The 27,064-nt window shown below is 47.6% G+C and overlaps 1 protein-coding gene across 1 annotated transcript; it reads right to left on the bottom strand.

Moving 5' to 3' along the window:
- Window positions 1-17,553: 17,553 nt before the first annotated feature.
- LOC123119419 (formin-like protein 3) lies at window positions 17,554-19,234 on the bottom strand. Its single transcript, XM_044539225.1, has one exon. It carries the CDS (start codon window positions 18,959-18,961, stop codon window positions 17,867-17,869), a length of 1,095 nt encoding a protein of 364 aa, XP_044395160.1. The 5' UTR covers window positions 18,962-19,234; the 3' UTR covers window positions 17,554-17,866.
- Between the last annotated feature and the right edge of the window lie 7,830 nt (window positions 19,235-27,064).

The following is a 27,064-nucleotide window of genomic DNA, read 5'->3' as shown; positions in this document are numbered from 1 at the left end:
TTATGATGAATATGATGATGAGCATGTCGAGTTGCCTAGTTGTGATGCTATGCTCCATAGGATATCATGTGAAAATTCTATTGGTCACATTATGTTTGACAATCCGCTGAACTTGTCATATGCTATGAGTGAGATCTCCCATATTGCATCATTTCAATCTCAACATAGTAACTATGCATGCCCCATTAAAATAAATCCCATTTGCACTTATGGCATAGATGACGAGATGATGGTCATTGGCTTTTGTTTTTCATGTGATGATATTGCCATGCTTCCTTTACATGATTTGCGCAATTCATCTACTATGCCATGCCATGATCACATTGTTCCAAATATGCATTGTTTTGGATGTTGTCAATATTCTCCGTGTGATGTTTCCACTAATGCTCATGAGGAGACCCCCATAGTTTCCTCATACATATTAGGAGATTTCGATGCATTCCATACTTTGCATGCTTCCCATAATTGTGTGAACCATATGCATTCCATGAATAACAATGCTCTACCTATTTCTCGTGATGCTTTACACAATTTGAGTCTCCATTATGTCATACATAACAACAAACCTATCACGATGGATGACATGCTTCTATATCACGCATCTCATTTATTTGAGCATTGGATATTTTGTGCTAACCAACACAAGCTCGTGCGCATCATGATGGATGATGTGTAAATATACCATGCACACACAATTTTCCCTTTGTCTTTGCTTTGTGTAGGTACTACGTATACTCATCAACCTCTCAATCCCAAGAGTTGACGAAACGAGCTCTTGAGAGCAACGATGATTTGGGATCCCGTGGATTATTATTCCCACCATTCCCTTCGTGCAAGGACTACACCCATCTCTTTTACTTGGCTCTCACACGGCTATGGGCTATATATCACTTGTTACCTTATGCCCATACTATCATGTTAACTTTGCATGTTATGCCTCTTCACATGATGTTGCCATGAAATTGTGACCCTTACTTGCATCTACCCATGATTCACCATTTTACTACTATGTGTATTTGCATGCTTGATGGAGATCCTTGTTACTATTACCATGTTTTCCTTGTGCCACATGCTATTGATGCTTGTTGTGTTGGGAGAGTCATGATGTCCCATTGCTATTTATGGCCTCTCGCCAACACATTGATGATATTTTGCCCATATCTTGCCTTCATGCTTGTGATATGTCTTATGCATTATTCATGACCACCGTTTGCACACATGACATGCTTGACATGATTCCTTCTAGTACATTGCATGTTCGCAGTACTAGTTTGCTTGACTTGATCACTATGATTGCTTGCTTTGTCGCATCACCCATGTTCCATTCTTACTCGCTTTCTTGGGTTGATGACATATATGCTCTTGCCTCTCACATGATATGTCTTGATCATTGTCGCTTGTCTCCATTGGTGCCATCTCTCATACCCCCTTGTATTGAGTGCCAACTTGCTATGCTTATTGATCGTGGAGACTTGGACATATTACTTGTGATGCATGCTTGTTTGATTGAGCCTATTGTATTTGGTTGTTCTCGCATCATATGCCTCCATACTATGAAATACTCTGTTGTCCTTTGTTATGATGAGCATGATGCATACACTTGTTTGGTATCTTACCACGCGAATGATAGGTTTTGCACTTTCGCTAACCTCATTTGTTTTTCCGAGTGTTTGTCATGTTCTTTCGTTTTGAAGGATTCACAAGGCGGTACCATCATGCGACAACTTGGTCATGTAAAGGAGTACACGATGCGCGACACCAACATTTTTGACATTCTCATAAAGGTGAACTCCTTCCTTTTGAGCCATTCTCAAATACGCATATTGGATGGGTCACTCTTTCATTGTTGTCTCCTTCTTGTTGTCTACATGATACATCTCACGAACAGAGGAGCGACATTGGAGATTGGCTCTACGGACCTTCAAGTTGAGGAGGGCTTGGACTTATTGGATGCACCTTCAAACCTCCACTCATGCCACGACATCAAGCATTGGTACATCAACACTCCTTTGACACATTGCACCAACACCTCCATATTTGTTGATTGTGCTCACACATGTCATGCTCGATGGACATATCATACACATGACAAATTTGCATCTTATGCATGGATTGACTCACATTATGATTGCTTTGTTGCATCTTGTATTCCCATGTCATCCATGATATATGAGCTTGTGCATTTCCTTAGCAAATTTGTTGTGATCTTCCTTGATGGCATATTCATACATCATGATCATATTGCCCAACATCAATTGCATGACAACATAATCACATTGAGCACCAATTACCATGTTCATGCTTTTGATAAATCCTCCCATTATGACATCATTTTGCATAATGGTCGCGTTAATCACATTCCCAACACCTGTGTGCATACTACAAATGCTTTTGCTCCCATGAATGCTTTGCATATCATTCTATATCATCGTGTTAAGCTTCATGCGCTTTGTCACGAAAAATCTTGCCGAACTGACTCATACTTACTTGATGGACACCTTGTGTGCGCTAACCATTGTATTCCTGAGTGTACTTTGTGTTTGCTCATTTTGCATGTACCACATACCGGAGACACCTTGGAGTACTTGGATCGTGCAATACCTTCATCTACGTCCAACTACAAGTTCGTCCACAACAACCGTTTCCATGGTGATGAGGATCATGATCCGAGGTCGGATCTTTCCCAAGGGGGGGAGATGATGTGGAGCATCCTACGATCATACACATGTACACTACGACTACTCCCCATGCACCAAGAGGACATACGATGAGACCTCGACTATACGCCATTGGACGCAACTTGAACTCGCTCCTCTCCGAACCATCACTTTCCACACATGAGACATGGCTACTACCTCAGACATATGTCCTCTGCATGACCAAGAACCAAGAGGAAGACCATGAGCATTGGACAAGATGGCGAGGAGTCGGAGCAAGAGAAGGAGCTGCCCGCAAGCTACAGCTCTCGGACGTCCGACAGCCACCGGACAACCGGTCCATACCAGACGTCCGACGCCTGGAGTTTCCACCCGCCAGAACACCCGCGGCTACTGAAGTCTACAGCGGTCAGACGTCCGACACTCGTCAGCCACCGGACAACCGACGCCGACCGGAAATCCGGTGCCACCTATCCCAAGCCAAAACGCCGGACGTCCGACAAGTACCGGACGACCGGACCCTTGCAAGCCACCGGACGTCCGGTACCTATCAGACGACCGACGCCTGTCTGCGCAAAGTGTAACGGGCCCGAGGCCCATGTACCCCTTCGCCCCTCACTTACCCCTTCATGGACCTAGACTATATATACTCCTCCGCCTCCACCATTTGAGGGTCAGCGTTGAGATAGATCATATGTGAGATAAAGCCTCGCTCATCCATCTGGATCTACTCCATCGAGAGAGACCGTCACCTCTTCGGAGAAGATCCATCTTGGATTCAAGACCCCTAACGGGAAGACCTCCTCACGGAGCAGAACGTGCTACTTGTATCATCCCTTGTTGATCGTGGATCATGTATCTCTTTTGTGTTTTGAGGATCTAGCATATGTGTGACCGAATCTTGTTGGTTCGAGTGATTCTCTCGTGTTTCCCCTCGTGTTTTCTCCTCGTGTTCTTCGTAGAAACCCCTCCAATCGTGAAAGATCGGGCCATTAGGGTTCTACCCTACATCAATGCTGCTTCCCATAAAAGTTCTAAAAACTCAGAAAATGGCTCTAGGACTAGCTCTAGTGGAGGGATTCCTAAAAATACCTCACAAAATTTCTGTCAGGATAGTATAGAACCTCCCACCCCAACTACCATCCTGAAGAACAAGATGCCAGATTCTCTGCAAAACCCTAGGAGGAGTGCACTTGATCTCCTCCTAATAGATGGAAGCCTAGATGATGGATTTAGCTTGCCGAGGGAGATGGAAAACTGGGATGATGATGAGATTAGCACTGAAGATGATGAAGAGGACATGTCAGAGGAGGTCCTGCAACTGCCTGGAAACACTGCTGGGAATGTTGCTTATAACAGTCACCTAAAGTATGAGAAGGATTTTCCTCCAATCCAACAACAGGGCAACAAAGCAAAAACTTGGGGACCCATCCAAGCCCCCAGGATGAGTGCTAGGGTGGCTGGAGATACCAGAACTATTCTTCAGAAGGCACAGCAATTCAAGAGCACACAGGATGTGGGAACCTTCAGAGATGGTAAGAAAAACACCCCCTTTTCACTTTTCAATAATCCCAATTTCCTTTCTGTAGCTAATAAAATTGGTGTAGATGTTAATTTAGAAGTAGGAATGGATGCTGAGTCTGCAAACAACGTAACAGGTCATGATGATGAGGGATCTTTGATTTCTGACAGAACTGAAGGTTCTAAGGCAGATTTCATCAACCCCCCCCCCCCTAAGATGTCTAGCTGTAATAATTTAGATGTTAACTCTAGTGAGCTCTGGTACCTGATGTGTAAAAATAGAAGGGGCAAGCACCCCAGAACTAGGCTGATAACATGAACGCCCTGTTCTGGAATGTTAGGGGGATTGCTGCTCCTGGTAGAAAATCTATGATCTCAGAAACCATGGCTAAGACTCATGCATCTATTGTTGGTTTCCAAGAAACAAAGAAAGAGGAGTTTTCTGACTCCTTTTTGAAAACTTTGATTGGGAATAGAAACTTCTCCTGGCACCACCTACCAGCCAGGGCTCTGTTGGAGGCATCCTGATGGGAGTAGATTTGGATATTTTTGAAGTTCTCTGTTGGTCTAATCTAGAGTCATCTGTTAGCTGTGTGATGAAGATGAAAGATGGTACTACACCTTTTAGGGTTATTACTGTCTATGGGTCACCATATGAAGAGGGAAAGGAGAGTTTCGTCTCTCAACTCCATTCCCTGTTTCTAGAAAATCATCTTCCCACCCTTGTAGGGGGAGATTTTAACTTGGTGAGATATGCCAAAGATAAGAGCAATGGTAATATGAACCACAAGTGGAGTGATAGTTTTAATGCCTGGATTGGGATCAGGAGCCTGCTTGAGATCATACTATCCAGCATGAAATTCACTTGGGCTAATAACCAGGTGGATTTGATCATGTCCACTATAGATAGGTTATTCTGTAATAGTGAGATGGACAAGATCTTCCCTTTAGCATCCTGTAGGGCTTTGCCTGGATGTGGCAGTGACCATGTTCCTATGGTTTGGGAATCTGGACTAAACCAAACCCCTAGATGCACTAGCTATAAAATGGAGAAATGGTGGCTCCTAAGAGAAGATTTCTCCAATCTAGTCACTAAAATTTGGAATGAACCCACAAACACCTCCTCCCACATAGAGAGCTGGCAAGTTAAGATTATGAAACTCTGGAAAGTCACCAAGGGGTGGAGTTCCAATGAGGAAGCCCAACTTAGGAGATACAAGAAAATCCTCTTAGAGGAATATGATAAACTAGATATTAGAGCTGAGACCTTGACCCTCTCTCAAACTGAATTTCCAAGGCTCGGATTTATCCACTCTGAACTTCAGAAAATCTGGTTGCAAGAGGAAGTAAAGGCAAAACAGATATCTAGGGATGGAGAGATTAAAGAAGGAGACATGAACATTGCCTATTTTATGCAGTGGCCAACCAGAGAAGGAGGAAAACAGTTATCCACTCTCTGGATGGCCCTGGGGGTCCTGTCACTAATAATGCATAGATGCTAAAAGTTGCTAGTGATTTTTATAAAGACCTGTTCAAAAAAGAGGACATGGATGGCTTTAAAATGAATTCCAATTTTTTCTCTTAAAGAGAAAAGGTAACTCCTGAAGAGAATGAGGCTTTAGAAGCCACCTTCTCTGAATAAGTCAAGAAAGCTGTCTTTGACTCTTATTCTGATAGAGCACCAGGTCCTGATGGGATCCCTTTCTTTTTATCAGCATTTTTGGGAGCTGGTGAAGAAAGACCTGATGGATATGTTTACAGACTTCCACAATGGGGAGTTTGCTATCCATAGGCTTAATTTTGTAATGTTAACTCTGATTCCAAAAGAGGCAGATGCATCTTCCATGAAGAAGTTTAGACCCATCAGCCTCTTGAACTGTAGTTTCAAAATTTTCACCAAAGTACTCACCAATAGACTTTCCAAAATCTTGCAAAGGCTGGTAGCTAGCAATCAATCTGCCCTTTTGAAAGGCAGATATATCCTGGAGATTGTAGTCACAGCACATGAGGTGCTTCATTCTATCCACTCTAGCAAAAGACAAGGTCTGGTCCTTAAGTTAGACTATGGAAAAGCTTTTGACAAGGTCAATTTAGAATTCCTTGAGGAGCTCCTCAGATTTAGAGTGTTTGGGGGGGGGGAGTGGACCCATTGGATCAAACAGATTACTCATGGAGGTTCAATTGGTGTCAAGATAAACAATAGTGAAAGTGACTTCTTTCTCACTAGGAAAGGGATCAGACAGGGAGACCCCATATCCCCATTGTTGTTTAACCTGGTAGTGGATGCTCTTACTAGGATGCTGATAAAAGCTACAAACCAGGAGATGATTGCAGGGCTTTGCCCTGAGGTCTGCCCTGGTGGGATCATCTGCCTTCAATATGCAGATGACACCATACTTTTTCTAGATAAAAATATAGAGCATCCTGCTAACCTTAAGATGGTCCTGAACTGCTTTGAGCAAGTTTCTGGGATGAGAATCAACTATAACAAAAGTGAGTTAATCCCTACTAAGTTGGATGATGGTGAAACTGTCAGTTTCATAGAGATGTTGGGGTGCACTGAAGGTGCATTCCCCATCAAATACTTGGGGATCCCTCTCCACTATGAAAAACTTAGAAGAGAAGACATACAACCCCTTATAGATAAGATTATGAAGAGAATTGATGGTTGGAGAGGGAAACTACTTTCCTATAAAGGCAGACTAGTGCTGATCCAAGTAGCTAGTATCCCAATTTATCTGCTTTCCTTCTTCAAGTTCCCTAAATGGGCCATTGACATGATCAATTCCCAAATGGCTAACTGCCTGTGGAATGATTTTGAAGGACACAGGAAGCTTCACCTAGCTAGTTGGAAAAAAAAAGTCTGTATGAAGAAGGACTTTGGAGGTCTAGGGATACCAAACCTCCAGGAGGTGAATACTTGTCTGCTAGGCTCCTGGGTCAAAAGATACTATGAGGAAGGAACAAAACCTTGGAAGTCTATAATAGATCAAAAATATATGATGGGGAAACCTAATCTGTTTGCTGTCAATCCTAATCCAAGCTCTTACAGGTTTAAAGGATTTCAATCTATTATCCAAAACCTTAAGTTTGGTTTTAGATGGAAAGTTGGCAGTGGAGAGAGGGTCAGCTTCTGGGAAGATACCTGGTTTGGGACGTCATCACTAGCTACTCAACTCTGGCCTGTCTACTTAGTTTGCAATGAACAAACTAAAACTATTAGGGAGGTTTGGGATGGAGAAACCCTCAAACTAACCTTTAGGAGGAATTTTGATAGCAAGCTCATGTAGCAATGGTACCAGCTAGTGGAGATTGCTGGGAGTATTGCCCTTAGTGAAGACATAGACTCACTGATATGGCAGCTGGAAAGTAAAGGGGTTTACTCTTCAAGCTCGTTTTACCATGTGATTAACTTCAGAGGGGTGCAGCCGGTTTTCATCCCTGCAGTATGGAAGCTCTATGTACTCCCTAAAATTCATGTTTTCCTGTGGCTTTTTTTCTTATGACAAATTGATGACCAAAGATAACTTGAGGAAAAGACACATCATAAAACCTCTTGAGTGCGTCTTTTTCTCTAAGGCAGAAACCAATTTCCACTTTTTTTTGACAGCATTGTGGCAAAAAATATCTAGGTCATTTGTATCTGATCACTTTAAGGTTCCAACAGGGACTGACTTTGAATCTGTAGCCAGATTCTGGATCTCTAATAAGAGAAACTCAACTTTAAATTCTGTTACTTCCGCAGTCCTGTGGTGTTTGTGGAAGTATAGGAACTCTATAATCTTTAACAACACCATTTGGACTTCTATTATCCAGGTATGGAGACTGATCCTCAGAATGCTCAAATTCTGGGCGATCCTTTCTCCGAGAAGTGGCAAGGCAAGATTGGAGGAGTTCCTGACAGCGCTAGCAGCGTTCTCCCAGCAGCCGTTGCGGATAACGGGTGGCTGATGTTGAAGGGCTTCGCGAGAGATGGGGTGGTAGACCGCTGGGATAAGCTGAAGATCTCGGAGGGTGACTAGAGCTTCCAATCCCCAAAGAAGCGGGAGGACCCGAAGAACAAAAGCACGCTGAGCAGCCCGGTTTCGACCCTAGCTGTCTGCTGGTCACCTCAAGCTACAACAGCGCCACCTTTCAAGTTCAGGAAGTCCAGCGAGATGGAAGCAGAGCCAACTCTAGAGATTTCAGTCTGAAAAGCCTCTCGATTTCTGGCCTGCGTGCCAAAATGAATGAATAACATGTTTTTTAGCTTTTCCTAAGTACTTCATTTTCTTTCTGAACTACTCCTCTTAGTGAGCTGCTGTAAGACAACGAATGTTGGTTCGCTGAGGTTTCATTCAAAGTAATGGAACCTTTGAGGGAGCCTCCCTGTTCATCTAAAAAAATCCCATCCGTCCGTGCCAGCCGGCGCCGGTGCCGGCAGCGTACGCGTGTGCTCCGGAAGCTTTTGAACGTGACGAAGAGGAATTCATCCACTGAGTTGATTTCCCATACGAGTTGGCTGGCACATTAACCCTCTTGCTTCTGAGATTACCAAGAACCTCTCCGTGTCTGCCACAGTTGGTTCTCTCAGGTAGTGAGGTCTGAACACCTCGACCACGGCAGTTGCAAATCTGACCATGGCATCTCCGCATGTGCTCTCAGACATTCATAGGTACTCATCCCACAAATCAATGGTCGTGCCATATGTAAGCATTCGGAGTGCGGCCGTGCACTTTTGGTGACCAGAGAAGCCAATCGTTCCCACGGCATCCTTCTTCGGGACAAATTAGTCATCGTAGGACCGGACGCCATGGTACAAACGATCGCAGACAGTCTCCCGCATCTGAAAACGCCGGCAAAAATGGTCAGCGAATAGTGCATCGACGGCAACGTAGTCGGCCATCAGTTTCAAATGCCCGTGCGCCCTGTTGTGGTTGAGCACTCGATGACCCTTGATCGAGCCCTTAAAATTGAGAACATGCTCCTCCGCACGCTCCGCATTTTCAAGGACCGCCTGCGTCATCGTCGTCTCATCGGAGTACTCCTCCTCGTCCGACAAGCTATTGGACAACTCAACATACTGCTCGTATGTGTACTTCAAATTGGAATCCTTTGCTACAAAGAAGAAGGGACAACTGTTTTCAACTCCGGCGATTCATCGAACAGTTGTCGGGCACGGAAGAGGATGGTACCTAGTGGGGCGGTCGGAGGACAAGGGGTTGAATGGAGATGGAGGAGAAGCGACGGGGAGCCCAGCTGGATCGCCAGAGGTGACGGAGATGTAGATTTCCGACAGGGGTGTGCCATGGTGGCCGGCATGGTGGAGCGGCGGCGACGACAAGCGAGAAAGAAAGGTAGGAGAGAAAATGGGGAGGATGGGGTCGCGGGGTCAGGGAAGGGTTTTGCGTGGGCCTGGGGTGTTGGATTCGTATGTTTCATGTGTTCGGACTCCCGCAAAGCTCCTCCATTTTATGAGAGAAATCGTGTCCGGACCGTCTCGCGAACCGATACAGGCCCGCGTTGGATGATTTCGGCGGTCCAGACGGCGCGGTCCAAATGGTTACGGTGGGGTCCCCATCCTTTCTCCCGTTGCGGGATCTCCGACCGAAGCTTCACGGTGGCCCTGGATGGCGTGGTTCGCCCTGCGGAGATGGACGTCGGGGCGGCGGCCCTGGATTTCTTCTGCAACCTCGGCTGCTACTGTGGCCGCGAGGGCGGCGCCGTGTTTGGTTCGGGAGGCTCGATGCGGCTCAGCTACTCATCTCTGCGTGGTGCGGGTGGTGGCGGCGGTGCCCGCTGAGATCTCCGGCCTGCTGTTGGGAGCCGGTGTTGGGTTCTTTTTGCTCTAAGATGGTGTTTTGCGGGTAGCCGGCCCTCATGGATCTGGCCATTGACGAGTTCTGGAATGTTCCGCTGGGGATCTTCATTGGGTGCTTGACGGCTATAGATTGCTGGATCGGATGGGATTCGCTCGTGTGCGTTCCTATTTCAGCCCGAGTGGCTTCAAGAGGGTGTGACACGAAGCTTCATCGTCTGTTGACATTATGGGACACGTCGGTATTTCGAGTTCCATGGTGAAGACAGTGGCGGAGAACGTCATGGTGGCTGAGGTCTGGGGCCTTGTAATGGCGGATCGAGTCTTCGTGGCGATGAGAACTTTGCTTGGTGATTCATGACTCGTAGCAGCGGCATTGACAAGTGAGGGCGGCAGCACAAGTGCAGTATAGAGTCTTAGCTATCAGGGTGCAAATCCAAGGTCTAGCCTTAATTGGTTGTGCCTGGCAGTGACCTTGTTGAAGGCATTGTTTTGAGAGCGCAGATCTTCTCCAGGGTGAAAACCTAAGATCTAGGATCGGGCGTTAACGGTGCTTGTGCACTGTTTTCTTCTTGGAGGCGTTGCTTTCGGGGAATTTGGATTTCGAGTGTTGTTTAGGTGGTGGTTTGTGCTGCAGCTACAAGGAATTAACCATTATGGCGGGATATTTTCTTTCTTCTTCTTCTTCCTGTTTTTTTGGCTGGGTGCATCCGTAATGTCTTTACGGTATTGCGTTATTGGAGAGGCTGAGTGTAATTGGTATCTCCGCAATATTAATATATTTCCTTTGTAAAAAAATAACCTGCTATGGGGGACAGAGGGTGGAATTCTCAGCTTTGAGGGATATTTTTCTTGGATTTTGATACTACATAATCTGATATTCAAATTCGAGCAACTATGCACTTTAATCTTTTATTTAGAAAACTTCCGATCTATTCGTCAACTGTCAAGGTAGTACAAAGAACACTGGAAGTAAAATTTACATCCAGGTCCATAGACCACCCTATCGACGACTACAAGCATTGGAGCGAGCTGAAGCCGCGCCGCTGTCATCGCCCCTCCCTCGTCGGAGCCAGGCAAACATTGTTATAGTAGACAATCGGGAAGTCGTCGCCTGAAGGCCCCATAGGACCAGCGCACCAGAACAACAACCACCGCCGATGAAGAGAAGCGTAGATCAGAAGGATCCAACTTGCAGACACACGTAGACGAACGAAGATCGGATCCAGTCGGATCCACCCAAGACAAACGCCGACCGAATCCCACGAGATCCGTCGCAGACAAACCTCCACAAGCCTTTCGACGACGCATGAAACATCACCGAGACGGGGGGTTAGACGGGGAGGATCTTATTCCATCTTCAAGAAGCCGCCGCTGTCTCGTCTTCCTGAGCATGGCATAAACCCTAACGAAACTATATAAAAAAGCATCGAAAAACGAAGCCATCCCGCCAGCAAGGTCGGGATCCATTGCACCTCCATGGTCCAAGGACCATAGAAGACGAGGCAGATCGATAACGGTGCCGGCAAGAGGCAAAAAACCCTAGATGAGAGTTCGCAGGAGGGCACCCACGCTCCTGATGGGAATAGGGTGGCACTAACACGTCAGAGAAGCAAAGTGTGTGAACAAGTGCAAGCGCATCGGTTAAAAAAAGGTACAAGTCGTTTTGTACACCCGATCGATGGGTGCCACAGTGCCCTCCAGGCGTACGCGTTGGGAAAGTCGGGGGTCGTCACAGTGTTACAAACGTCGTACGTGGTGTTGATCCGATCGATGGTGCATGTGCGTGTGCGCTGTTGAAAGAACGAAACGGACACGGGAGGCGGCAGCATGCACAGCAGCATGTACACTTGCACAGGTCAGGGCGCGCGCTGTTGCTGGCAGTGAGTCTTGCACGTAGTACATCCGGTTTAATGTTTGGATCCAGGTCCAACTGCCGGTGGCTGCTGCTCCGTCAGATCAGGTGGGTAGGTTTCCATGACAAACGTACCGGACGAGTACTGCTGCTGAGTGCTGAGCCGAGACATGACAGGCGGAGGACATGCAATGCATGCATGCCTCAAGCAGGCACGGCGCGAACCGATCCCATCCGTCCGTGCCGGCCGGCGCCGGTGCCGCCACCGTACGCGTGTGCTCCGGAAGCTTTTGAACGCGACGAAGAGGAATTCCTCCACTGAGTTGATTTCCCATACGAGTTTGGCTGGCACAAATCAACATTAACCCACCTCACACGTGACACGTTCGGCGTACCATCATATGATGTAAAAACGACATGCACTGGTTGGTACCCTCCTATATTACCTAATGATCAGTGGCGGATCAAGGAATTGAACTTAGCCGGGGCGAAACATTTAAGGTCTAAATTTTTTGATGGATAAATGCAAGTCCGCTGAACCAACAATACTCAGAAAGTTCAAATATGAAGCTAGATGCACTCAAAAATTAACATAACTAATGATTTAAAACTCTTCAAGATTCTTGGCAAGTAGAAGTAAATACCAAAAATCACAAAATACAACATAAACGTCACAAGAAAACATGAACTCCCGCTGCTTACATCATTCATTCCTTGGAGGGAGTATACTACTCCCTCTGTTCACTTTTATAAGGCTTTGTAGATATTTTATACAACGTGCAAAACAACTCAATTTCACTTGTCTGAAACGATTTATAAAAATGAACGGAGGGAGTAGTAATGATGCTTTGCCTCTATGACCATCAGTTCAATAATTTGCTAGAAATTGAAGCAGTACTGATTACTGAATTGAAGGTCATATTCAGAAGAAAATGGACTTGCACCTGCTGGCTGCGCTTGCTTTTGCACTAGCTCGATGCCGTGCTGGTGCTGGTTCGCCCGTTGGCCGATCTGGGTCAGGTGCCTGGCGGCCGGCAGACGGCAGCCGGTGAGGAGGACTGGCGTCTGGCAGAGCTCTGTGGGCTGTGGCGGCGAATCGGCGGCTAGGTTACGCAGTTACACTCGTTTCCTCGCCCTATTGGCCGACTGAGGATTTCCTTCCTAGGACTAGTTTGGGGCGTGGGTGAATGGGTGTGGCCCTGCTAGCGTTCGGGCTTTGTGCTGCAACTGGGCTGCTACGGCCGTTCTGTCATATCTATGTTAGCCCATGTACAACGAATCGTATTTTTCTGTATATGTTTTCCAATCTACCCGGGGCGGCCGCCGACCATACTGGCCCCTACCGTGGCGCCACCACTGCTAATGATATGTCATATACAACTGGTATACATCCTCTGAAGTTGATTTTTAAGAAGATTACTTGTTGGTTTCGCCAGATCATGCTGCTTCTGCTTCTGCGTCGTCTCCACCCTTTGACTCTACGAGCATTGGGGGTTTGGGGTTGAGGTCGAGGTTGATAGGACGAGGGTATGCGGCGAGAGACCATAGGGAAGAGGGGGCGGGTGCCGGTGTACAAAGCCTTCCTGGAATGGGCCGCCGGGTCCGTGGGGAACACTAGGAGGAGCCGACGAGTTTGGCTCTGTGGACAGGAAGGAGACGACTTGTTTCGGGGGAAAGTGGATGGTGGAGCTCAAATGGACAAATACCACCGTGCCCAATCCTAAAAACGAGAACCAAAACTCTTAATTTTTATATAGACAGACACAACACGCTTATTGCATACGCGTGCACAAACAACAAAGAACACGTCACATAGGCGTCGACGGCCTGCCATGCCTAATTGGCTGGCGGCATGGCCGAGGGCATGACATGCCAAATTGGCAGGCGCCACGGTCGACGGCCTGGCATGCCAAGTTGACAGGCGGATGGAGGAATTACCGCGCCTAATTGGTAGGCGGCACTGCCAGTGTACAGCCGCGCCAAATAGACGGGCGTGCTTATTTCTTTTGAAATGCCAAACCCTAAGGCAAATCATAAGTGGAACACGCCAAACAGATGGTCGTGTTCAGTTTCCAGTATTGACGCATATCACCTAGGCGTTTTAGGTGTACATCAAAACATTCAAGTAGGACAGTGGATGTACTGATGCGAGGATGCTCGGCATTGCAAGAAGGCCAGATATTCTAGCGGGAATAGTGCCTTTTCATCCAGCGTGTCATACCAGCGCCACCCTGGCGGTGTGACCGACGACTGTGGACCATGACTGGTCAAAGGCGCCTTAGCGGGCAGCGTGGCCATGTGCAAGTGAGACGCCTATCATACGCGAAAGTGGGTTAGGGCATCTCCAACAGCAACCCGTAAAAATCCTCCCGCATCCGTCCATGGGCAGGGGACCAGTCCGCGGACACGGATGCGGGAGGACGCCATCCAACCGTAGCCGCATACATCCAGTCTTTCGGTTTTTTTCCTAGTCCGCACGATCAAGTAGCTGCGTGCAAAGGGCACAGACATTCAAATAGCCGCGTGCAACACAAGTTCAAATTTTAAGAAGTTCAAATATTACATCCCAACATTGTTGTCCCCTTGCACCGTCCAATGTTGCTCAATCAGATATTCCTTCAGCTGCTCGTGAGTTGGTCGATGCCGAATTTGTTGATGCATTTGAATAAACTCCTCAAATGTGGCCAGATTCTGATCCGGAAGTTGGATAGGATCACCCATGTTCTCAAATTCCAGAGCTGTGGCAGCATCGCCACCCTCGTCCTCGACGATCATGTTATGCATGATCACACAACATGTCATCACCTTCCACAACGTCTCCGGATCCTATTGTTTTGCAGGTCCACAGACAACTACAAAACGGGCCTACAGAACTCCAAATGCCCTCTCAACATTCTTTCTAGCTGCTTCTTGTCTTTTGGCAAAGTGGGCCTTTTTCTGGCCAACTGGGTTTGAGATAGTGCTGACAAAGGTAGCCTATGGAGGATAGATACCGGCAACCAGATAGTAGTCCATGTTGTACTCATGTCCATTGACAGTATAGTGGCAAGGAGGAGCTTTTCCTTCAGTCAGCCTCGCAAAAAAGGTGATCGTTGCAGCACATTGATGTCATTGTGAGACCCGGGCATGTGAAAGAAAGCGTGCCAAATCCAAAGATCATGTGATGCAACTGCTTCAAGAATGATGGCGGGCTTCTTAACATGACCCTGATGTTGCTCTTGTAAAGCCTTCGGGCAGTTCTTCCATTTTCCAATGCATGCAGTCAAGAGATCCAAGCAAGCCTGACCACCCACTTGCTTCAGAAATTGCCAGGAGCCTCTCCATGTCTGCCACAGTTGGTTATCTCATGTACTGAGGTCCGAACACCTCGACCACGGCAGTTGCAAACCTGACCATGGCATCTCTGCATATGCTCTCAGACATCCGTAGGTACTCGTCCCACGAATCAGCAGCCGTGCCATATGCAAGCTTCTGGAGTGCAGCCGTGCACTTCTGGTGACCAGAGAAGACAACCGTTCCCACGGCGTCGTTCTTCAGGATGAAGTAGTCATCGTAGGACCGGACACCATGATGCAAACGATCGAAGACAGTCTTGCGCATCCGAAAACGCCGGAGAAAATGGTCAGCGAATAGTGCATCGGGGGCAAACTAGTAGGGCATCACTGTCAAATGCCCGCGCGCCCTGTTGCGGTTGAGCACTCGATGACCCTTGATTGAGCCCTTAAAATTGAGAACATGCTCCACCGCATGCTTCGCGTCTTCAAGGACCGCCTGCATCATTGTCATTTCAGCGGAGTACTCCTCCTCGTCCGGTGAGCCGTCAGACGACTCAACATACTGCTCGTATATGTACTCCAAATCGGGATCCATTGCTACAAAGAAGGGACAACTATTTAAGCTCCGATGATTCATCGAACAGTTGCCGGGCACGGTAGAGGATGGTACCTGGCGGGGTGGTCGGAGGACAGGGGGTTGAACGGAGATGGAGGAGAAGCGGCGGGGAACCCTGCTGGATGACCGGAGGTGACGGAGACGCAGATTTCCGGTAGGGGTGTGGCGTGGTGGTGGAGCGGCGGCGACGGCAAGAGAGAAAGAAAGGAAGGAGAGAAAAAGGGAGGATGGAGTCGCGGGGTAAGGGTGGCCTAAGGTGTCGGATTCGTACGTTTCACGTGTCCGAACTCCCGCAAAACTCCCTCAGTTTTGTCTCCATTTTTGCGGGAGAAATCATGTCCGGACCGCCTCGCAGACCGGTACAGACCCGCCTTGGATGGCTTCAACGGTCCGGACTGTTGCGGGAGGTTTACGGGTCCATTTGAAGATGCCAACGAAATAATTTGGTCAGTGGGCGACAAAAGACCCTCCAGACGTCATTTAGTAAAAAGAATACCATGTTGAGCTGTTGTTGGCACTTGGCAGTCAGCCTTGCACGTAGTACATCCGGTTGAATGTTTGGATCCAGGTCCAACTGCCGGTGGCCGCTGCTCCGTCAGATCAGGTGGGTAGGTTTCCATGACAAACGTACCGGTGTACTGAGCCGAGACATGACACATGACAGGCGGACGGCATGCATGCAGGAAGCACGGCGCGGACCGATCCCGTCCGTCCGTCCGTCCGTGCCGGCCGGCGCCGGTGCCGCCGCCGTACGCGCGTGCTCCGGTAACTTCTGAACGCGAGGAGTTCATCCATCCATTGATGAGTCTGCAAAAACTGGCTGAAGCAGCGGCACATGGAATGGAAAGGCAGGAATCAATGAGGAGGCGGAGGAAGACGATCGTCCCGGCCAATTGGGAGACTGCTGCCAGCCAGCGGCATAGCAGCCAGCCAGATCGGACTCCATAGACCATTGCAGCACATGCATCACGCCTGCATGCCAGTTCAGCCCGACACTGGCACCGACCCCATGCATGTGGCTCCTCGGCACGTTGTACTCGCCGGCTACGCCGTGGTAGGAGTATATCCCAAACAAACATAAGATAGAAGATTCGAACAACCTTGTAATTTAGTTTAATTTAGTTTAACTTGTTTGATTGATCTTGTCCCGCACCACACCGGTTCCGGCCGGTCGGCGTTGGTTGCGTGATGAGCCGATGAATCATTGCAGCTACTATGGGTCGATGAAGTGTTGTTGCAGTAATGGCGCCAACGAGCAGCTTTACTCATCAATCAATCAATGGATTGCATTGCATGGCGACGACGATATCGACCCAGCTAGCCGGAGGCCCATGGCACATGCCACTATGATCGATCTGATCTGGACCACCACCACTAACGCAAGTGCAGTGCAGATGGATCCATCGCCGGCGGGGCCACCGCGCACCACGACCGGTCTCCTTCCCGTCTCACTTCCATCCTTTCCCTGAGTTCCCTCCATCCATCCATCCTCTCCGCTCTCCGGCCGCCGCCGCCGACGTCGCCATCCGCCGTGTTCCGCCGCACCAGGCCACCAGGGTACGGTGAAGTAGTACTGTAGTAGTTTAGAAGAAGCCCGCACGTACTAGACTGTGTACGTGGTTCTTGTCACGCGCGGCCGGCTCGGCCTGGAAAGAAGCAACGCGTGCCTCGTACTTTGCTCAAACCCCCAGCGGAAGCGTATATACCAGAACTCAACTTTTTAGTTTCCACTTTCTCAGCATCAGCACCACAGACAAACAAACACGCAAGCAACGGAACACGACGCAATGGGAAAAGCCCCGAATTCCGATGCGTACGCTGTCTCTGCAACATAACCTCATCATCATGCATCAACGGGTTCGCATCAACGGCCGGGTTCATCACAACCACCACCACTACTTTCTCACCAGCAAAAAGAAGAACTCGCCGGATCACCGTCTCGCCTGTATTTACATCCCAAAGTTACTTGTCCTCACGCAAGAAATCGAGACTATCCTGGAGCTAAGCTTAATTTCCGAATAAAAACGCCTAATTAAGCGTCACCCAAAAACAGTAGGATTAATAGGAGCCGTCTGAAGCTCATCAATGGCGGTGGGGTGGTATCATGTTCCATGATGATGATGCCGAGATGGACAGACACGAACGTTAATGCGAGGAGGATGGTGGTGGTGGTGGTGCGGTTGCCTCCTTCTTGGCCACCTTCCCCTGCTTCTTGGCGGCGGCGTGGGCGGCGGCGGCGGTGGACGCGGACGACGGGGAGAAGAGCCGGTCGATGCCGAACACGGAGACGGACTTGCGGCAGACGGGCACGTTCAGCACCGGCGTCACGCGCACGTGCGCCGAGTAGGACCGCTCCATGCCGCTGCCGCCGGAGCCGGACCGGTGGCGCCGCCCGCCCGCCAGGCTGCTCGGGCTGCTGGAGCTGCGGCCCAGCCCGTTGAACACCACCTTGCCGGCCGCGTTCAGGCGCGGGCTGTCGGCGGCCACGGCGGAGGGGGGAGGCGGAGGAGGCGGAGGCGGGGGTGGCGGCGCGGCCGCCTGCGCCGCCGTGAGCCGGATCTTGGGCGGCAGCTGGTGCTGCGACGTGCTGACGGGAGGCGGCGGGGTCGGTGATGGAGTTGGGGCCGATGCGGGTGCCGGCGCGGGCTCGTTGGGGTCGCGGAGGAGCGGGAGGCTGAGGGACGGCTCCTGCTCGGGCGGCTTCGGCCCGCGGCGGAGGAGGCGGCGGAGCGGCTGCTTGGTCTCTGTGGACGAGGAGGACGACGACGACGCCTGCTGCTTCCGCATCCGGAGCAGGTCCCTCCACCTCCTGGCCGGAACCTTGGGCTCCTCCGCCGCCTGCTCCGCCTCCACCACCGCCTCCTTCGTCTCCTCCTCCGCCCTCGGCGTCTCGGGCTGCTGCTGCTGCGTTGTCGTCGCCGGCGCCGGCGGAGGCCGCGTGGTCACCACCACCTCCGACGAACAGCCGCTCGAAGACGGGAGGCGGAGCGGCACGAGCTTGCCCCCGGAGAAGAGCTCGTCGGCGGGGAGCATGGTGGACACGGCGGAGCACCCGGCGAGCAGGAACTCGAAGTCGGCGCTCGCCTTCCCCGCTCCCGCACCCCCCGCGGCCGCGCACCCGCCGGCGTCCTCGAGGCTGAAGGAGACGCGCGGGCCGAGCCACTGCATCGCGGCCGACGGCGGGGGCGGGGGAGGCGGCGGCGGCGGGGCCGGGGGGCGCGACGCCGCAGCGGAAGCCATGGATCGGGTCGAGGTGGGGGACGCGGTGCCTCGTTCGCTCCTCGAGGCGGCGGGCGGCGTGCGTCGGGATGGGAGCGCGAGCGAACGAGCGAGCGAGTTGTCTTCTCTTCTCTTCTTCTTGGCTGGGCTGGGCTTTGGCTTGGCGGAAGGGAAGGGAACAAAATAGAATAGAGGGGCGGAGGGCGGTGGCAGACTGGAGTATGGCAGCGCTAGCTGTGCGTGCGTGAGGCGTGTCTTGGGAAAGGCGATGTGGCGCGTCGCCCTCTTGATTAGAGTTGTTTTCCTTGGGGGCCGTGCGGTGGACTTGCGGGGGGGCCTTGGGTTGGGTGTGCACTATGAATGTGTGGACTTGTTTGTTGTTAATCAGTCGCTTAATCAATCGTCAATCTATACCGACCCCTCTTTACTCACTCACCTCGCCTCCCCTGGCAGGGCATCTCCAGTGCTAATCCCCTAAAACGTATTCCCTCAAATAAAAATAGATGTTTTACTACCAGTCACAAGCTTTATGTTAGGCGCAGTACTCATACAGGAACTTATGAGCAAGAATTGCTATATATATATATCGTCACCCTGGGTGAGGAATAGTTATTCTTCACCCCCTCTATTTTATCATCGATGCATCGTAATTTTATGTTCGCAAGTTTTGTCTTATTTCTGACGTAAAAAAGACAGTAAGAAAATATATAATCGTCGTAAAAAATATGTAAAATTACAAACGTAAAAATATAGTGTAAAATACACATAAACTGCAAATTTTCTTGTCTTATGCCCTATATTTTTATTTTTTATGCCAAATTGTACGTAGTAAATCAATAAGAATGTAACTATTTGAATTCCAAATGTAATTTAATTATGAAATGATCGTAAGATTACCTCGGGTGAAGAATAATTTATTCTTCACCCTGGGTGATGAATAGTAACACAATATATATATATATATATATATATATATATATATATATATATATATATATATATTTGTTTCTTCTATTTTGTTTGCATATTTTCTCATTTTCTATTGAATCGGATTCTAAAATCATTGCTTAAAGTGGAAACCCGCATAAAAGAGGACTCCACTTATAGACATTAAGGATATTATAGTATAGATCTAGTCTGACTCCACCCTCCTTAATGCATATATACTTTGAAAATTCCATAATATAGTCTATTCTATTCTCTCTCCTACAACTCTAGGCTATATATTCATACGCATTTCTAACTATTTTTTTTGCAACCAAGCAGATTATCTGGAACCACGCGGCATTGCTCCGTCAGGCTTTCGCCCATTGCGGAAAATTCCCCACAGCAAAAAGACAAATATTTAGGAACGAGAACGGAGGGAGTACATGGTGTTGGTATTTGTTTGTCCAAATACATCAATGGGTCAAGCCCCTACTTGGGCACCCAGACCACTTTGTGGTGTCTGATTTCTCCGTGACGCCTCTAGGCACCCGAAGGTCCAGGACCCTAGGCACCCGCACATCCTGTTGAGTCCACTTCAACCTTCGTAAAAACCCTTCCTTTGGTGGCATTTTTGGGAAGATAATATGTGTTGGAGTTGAACTGAGTTTCCCAACTCCCTCAAGTAACCCCTCTTAATGGTACGGTTTTTCCTATGACTTAAAATAATTCGAAAAACTTTCTAAACCATCCAAGAACACCCTCTTTTGCCCCTTTTGAATAGGGGGTCATCGAAGTCCGAAGGCACACACATGAGATGCCAATGTCCTAACATAAACTTGACAACCGACATTAGATCTCACTAGTCCTATTGTTATCAACACCAAAATAGTAATTGAGTGTCCATGCACTTTCACGTACCCTGGGGCACCCACCCGTCAGCGCTTACCAGCCCGGGATAAACCAGGACGAGGCCACCCTTCTATAAAGAGAACCTCGAGCCCACCCCCATCGACAACCAGTCGATAGCACCCGACACAGGGTCCACCTGAACACACAAGCATGTCGCGGTGAGCAAGGCCGACCAAGCACGCATAAGGTGCCCGGCCGAACGGGCGTACCTGAAGGAAATATGCCCTAGAGGCAATAATAAAGTTGTTGTTTATATTTCCTTATATCATAATAAATTTTTATTATTCATGCTAGAATTGTATTAACCGGAAACTTAGTACATGTATGAATACATAGACAAACAGAGTGTCCCTAGTATGTCTCTACTAGACTAGCTCGTTAATCAAAGATGGTTAAGTGTCCTGACCATAGACATGTGTTGTCATTTGATGAACGGGATCACATCATTAGAGAATGATGTGATGGACAAGACCCATCCGTTAGCTTAGCATAATGATCGTTTAATTTTATTGCTATTGCTTTCTTCATGACTTATACATGTTCCTCTCACTATGAGATTATGCAACTCCTGAATACCGGAAGAACACCTTGTGTGCTATCAAACGTCACAACGCAACTAGGTGATTATAAAGATGCTCTACAGGTGTCTCCGATGGTGTTTTTTGAGTTGGCATAGATCGAGATTATGATTTGTCACTCCGTGTATCGGAGAGGTATCTCTGGGCCCTCTCGGTAATGCACATCACTATGAGCCTTGCAAGCAATGTGACTAATGAGTTAGTCACGGGATGATGCATTACGGAACGAGTAAAGAGACTTGCCGGCAACAAGATTGAACTAGGTATGATGATACCGACGACCGAATCTCGGGCAAGTAACATACCGATGACAAAGGGAACACTGCATCGCGGCCGACGGCGGGGGTGTGGGAGGCGGCGGCGGCGGGGCCGGGGGGCGCGACGCCGCGGCGGAAGCCATGGATCGGATCGAGGCGGGGAACGCGGTGCCTCATTCGCTTCTCGAGGCGGCGGGCGGCGGCGGGATGGGAGCGCGAGCGAGCGAGCGAGTTGTCTTCTCTTTCTCTTCTTCTTGGCTGGGCTCGACTTTGGCTTGACGGAAGGGAAGGGAACAAAATAGAATAGAGGGGCGGAGCGCTAGCTGTGCGTGCGTGAGGCGTGTCTTGGGAAAGGCGATGTGGCGCAGTCGCCCTCTTGATTAGAGTTGTTTTCCTTGGGGGTCGTGCGGTGGACTTGTGGGGGGCGTTGGGTTGGGTATGCACTATGAAGGTGTGGACTTGTTTACGAATGCGATTTGAACAAACTGAACGAATTTCATGCAAAGAGCGCGGAACTCATTTACGTTCAGACATAATTTAGATAAAAACTAACAATACTTCGTCCGGTTGACTAAAATTAAAAAGAAAAAACCTAAACTAGCTTGTAGTCAACAGTGACCTCATACGTGTGGCTGACATGGCTAGTGGCACCGCCGTCGCCATCCATGTCGTCGTCGAAGTAGTTCTTCTAGCGGCTGAATGGCGCGGTACCCCTACCCGGCCACCGTCTGGCGCCCGCGGAGGAGTCGCTCTGCTTCATCCTACGCATCAGATAGGGCCACCCCGGCCAATTGCGATGTTATCCGGGTTGCCCTGTTTTTGTGTCAGCGGATGTGTTGCTAAGCAACAACTCCTTGCCAGTCTTGGCGAGCTTCCCATCGAGGCGACGACGGAGGTGTTGCTAAGCGACCACTAATTGCTAGTCTTGGCAAGCTCCCCGTCCAGGTGGCGGTGGAAGTGTCACTAAGCGACCACTCCTTGCCACTCTTGGCAAGCCACCCGTCGAGGCGGCGGCGGCGTCTTTGCATCGCCAGCGAATGGTCATGGGCCCAGGCCTTGATGTCTACTACGCAACTTTATTCTTATAGACTCGTGTTGGGCCTCCAAGCGCAGAGTTTTGTAGGACAGTAGCAATTTTCCCTCAAGTGGATGACCTAAGGTTTATCAATCCGTGGTAGGCGTAGGATGAAGATGGTCTCTGTCAAACAACCTTGCAACCAAATAACAAAAAGTCTCTTGTGTCCCCAACACACCAAATACAATGGTAATTTGTGTAGGTGCACTAGTTCGGCGAAGAGATGGTGATACAAGTGTAGTAATGATAGTAGATATTTATTTTTGTAATAGGAACAATAAAAAACAACAAGGTAGCAATTGATAAAATGGAACACAAACGGTATTGCAATGCTTGAAAATGAGGCCTAGGGTCCGTACTTTCGCTAGTGCAATCTCTCAACAATGCTAATATAATTGGATCATATAACCGTCCCTCAACGTGCGATGAAGAATCACTCCAAAGTTCCAATCTAGCGGAGAACATAAGAAGAAATTGTTTGTAGGGTACGAAACCACCTCAAAGCTATTCTTTCCGATCGATCTATCAGAGAGTTCGTACTAAAATAACACCAAATAATTTCAGATTCATAATACTCAATCCAACACAAAGAACCTCAAAGAGTGCCCCAAGATTTCTACCGGAGAAACAAAGGCAAGAACGTGCATCAACCCCTATGCATAGATTACCCCAATGTCACCTCGGGAATCCGCAAGTTGAGTGCCAAAACATATATCAAGTGAATCAATATGATACCCCATTGTTACCACGAGTATTCATATGCAAGACATACATCAAGTGTTCTTAAATCCATAAAAGTATTCAATCCGATAAAGCGAAATCTCAAAGGGAAAACTCAATTCATCACAAGATAGAGAGGGGAAAACACCATATGATCCGACTATATTAACAAAGCCCGCGATACATCAAGATCGTGACATCTCAAGAACACGAGAGAGAGAGAGAGAGAGATTAAACACATAGCTACTAGTACAAACCCTCAGCCCCAAGGGTGGACTACTCCCTCCTCATCATGGTGACCGCCGGGATGATGAAGATGCCACCGGTGATGATTTCCCCCTCCGGCGGAGTGCCGGAACGGGGTCTAGATTGGTTTCTCATGGCTACAGAGCCTTGCAGCGGCGAAACTTCTGATCTAGGGTAACCCCGAGGGTTTTTGGAATTTTTGGGAATTTATAGGGTAAAGAGGGGGTGCGGGAGGCCACCGAGGTGGGCATGCCCTGGTGGGTTGTGCCCCCCTCGGGGCACCCCCAGGTGCTTCTCTGGCCAACTGGATGTCTTCTGGTCCATAAAAAATCCACAAAAAGTTTCGCGGTGTTTGGACTCCGTTTGATATTGATTTCCTGCAATGTAAAAAACAAGCAAAAAACAGCAACTGGCACTGGGCACTGGGTCAATAGGTTAGTCCCAAGAAAATGATATAAAGTTGCTATAAAATGATTGTAAAACATCCAAGAATGATAATATAACAACATAAACACTTCATAAATTATAGATACGTTGGAGACGTATCAGCATCCCCAAGCTTAATTCCTACTCGTCCTCCAGTAGGTAAATGATAAAAGAAATAATTTATGAAGTGTGAATGGTAGCAAAGTGCACAAGTTTGATCAATGACAATTTCAATCACTTTTCCTAGCATCATAACAGTAATTCTTTCTTATAAAACTTCTCATGTTAAAGTAGCAACCAATTCACAGTTAAGGTTCAAACAATGAATTCTCTTGAAACTCAACAACCTATGTTCTCAGTGACCAAGCAATTGCAATTCAACTTATTCAATAGAGTCTAAGTAAGAGCTCCACATACTCAACCATCATATAGTCTTCTATGATTGCTAACACTCACCGCATACACATGAGCAAAACGTTTCAACCGGACACATAGAAAGATAGGGGCTTATTATTTCGCCTCCCAACGTATTCACCTCAAGGGTGATGTCAACAATAATAACTCATGCTACCCATATCCAGCTGGATATATGTGCCTAGATCTTTCCTCACCACATGATGCTTGCAAAAAGAGAAAAATAAAAAGGAATAGAGAGAAAAACTTCGACTCTTTGCATAAAAGTAAATAATGAGAAGTAAAAGATAGGCCCTTCGCAGAGGGAAGCAGAGGTTGCCATACGCTTTTTGTTTGTATGCTCAATCACTTAGTGCAAAAGAACGCCACATTGTATTGCCCCTTATGATAGCAACCTTTATTATGCAGTTTGTCGCTTTTATTCTTTGCCATCACAAGTTCGTACAACGCTCAGTTTTCTCTTACACTAAATGATCTAACACTTTTAGAAGCAATTTTTATTGCCTTATTGCACCGATGACAACTTACTTGAAGGATCTTGCTCAATCCTTAGGTAGGTATGGTGGACTCTTGAAAATAAGATTTGGGTTTAAGGGTTTTTGGATGCACAAGTAGTATCTCTACTTGGTGCAGAATTTTTGGCTAGCAAAGATGGGGGGCAAACACCACATGTTGAAGGATCTATGACAATATAACTTCTATGTGAATATGAACAACCATAAACCATTATGTTGTCTTCCTTGTCCAACGTCAACAATTTTGGCATATAATATTTTGATGGGGGCTCACAATCACAAAAGATTTCTAAGATAGTGTATTTTCATGCGAAAGTTCTCTTCCTTATAGTAATCATTCACGAATTGCTTGCATGACCTATATTGTGATTGTCAAGCTTCAAAGGATTTCACTTTCTAAACCCAATGTGAAGCTACCACTAGGCATGAAATAATTTCAACTTCATGATTTTCAATTTATTCAACAATTTACTCATAGGATATAAGTGAAGCAAAAGAGTAAATGACAAGCTACTCCAAAAAGATATAGATGAAGATCATGCGAGTAGTTAAGTAAATGGGTAGCTATTTGTGAACTCTCTCATATTAAAAAACTTTCAGATCGAAGTATTTTATTTAAACAGCAAGCAAAACAAAATAAAATGACATTCCAACCATAGCACACATCATGTGAAGAAGCAAAAACTTAGTCTCAACTAATACTAACCGATAATTCTTGATGAAGAAAGGTGGGATGCCTACCAGAGCATCCCCAAGCTTAGATGCTTGAGACTTCTTGAAATATTATCTTGGGATGCCTTGGGTATCCCCAAGCTTGAGCTTTTGTGTCTCCTTAATTCCTGTCATATCACGGTTTTCCTAAATCTCAAAAACTTCATCCACACAAAACTCAAAAAGAACTCGTGAGATAAGTTAGTATAAATCAATGCAAAACCTTATGATTCTCTACTGTAGCAAATCACCAAAATTATTATTCAACATTGCATACTAAATGCATCTGCATATTTAATACTCCTATCCTCAAATAGAATCATTAAACAAGCAAACATATGCAAACAATGCAAACATAATAGCAATCTGCCAAAACAATACAGTCTGTAAAGAATGCAAGAGTATCAATACTTATTCAACTCAAAAAATTCTGAAAATTGAACACACTGTAGAAAATTTATCATAGCTTATTGTGCAGAAAGTTTCAACATTTTATCACATTCTGAATTTTCTAGAGAATTTTTCCAACAGCGATAAACTTTCTGTTTTCAAACAGCAACATGTAGACTTGCAAAATAAGCATAGTAAAGGCTATCATTGCCACTTTTATTGAAATAAAAGATGCAAAACATTATTCCAAATAACAGCAAGCAAATCTTAACAAAATAAATTGACGCTCCAAGCAAAACAGATATCATGTGACGAGTGAAAACATAGCTCCAAGTGAGGTTACCGATAATGTTGGAGACGAAAGAGGGGATGCCTTTCGGGGCATCCCCAAGCTTAGTTGCTTGGATCTTCCTTGAATATTACCTAGGGGTGCCTTGGGCATCCCCAAGCTTAGGGTCTTGTGAGGGAGTCCTGGATTAGGGGGTCCTCAGGTGTGCGGGCTGTTTGATATGGGCCGGACTGATGGGCCATGAAGATACAAGGCGGACGACCTTCCCCCGTGTCCGGGTAGGACTCTCTTATGCGTGGATGGCAAGATTGGTGTCCGGATATGTAGTTTCCTTCCTCTACAAACCGACTCTGTACAACCCTAGGCCTCTCCGGTGTGTATATAAACCGGAGGGTTTAGTCCGTAGAGGCTATCAGAATTCATACTCGCTAGACATCTAGGTTTAGCCATTACGATCTCGAGGTAGATCAACTCTTGTAACCCCTATACTCATCAAATACAATCAAGCAGGACATAGGGTTTTACCTAAATTAAGAGGGCCCGAACCTGGGTAAAACATCGTGTTCCCTGTGTCCCTTGTTACCTTTGATCCCCAGACACACAGTTCGGGACCCCCTACCCGAGATCGGCCGATTTTGACACCGACATTGGCGCTTTCATTGAGAGG

This window comes from Triticum aestivum, chromosome 5D, assembly GCF_018294505.1.
Source record: "Triticum aestivum cultivar Chinese Spring chromosome 5D, IWGSC CS RefSeq v2.1, whole genome shotgun sequence".
NCBI classification, from domain to species: domain Eukaryota; kingdom Viridiplantae; phylum Streptophyta; class Magnoliopsida; order Poales; family Poaceae; genus Triticum; species Triticum aestivum.
Note: the sequence above shows the minus strand (reverse complement) of the source record. Positions and strands in the feature narration are given on the sequence as shown.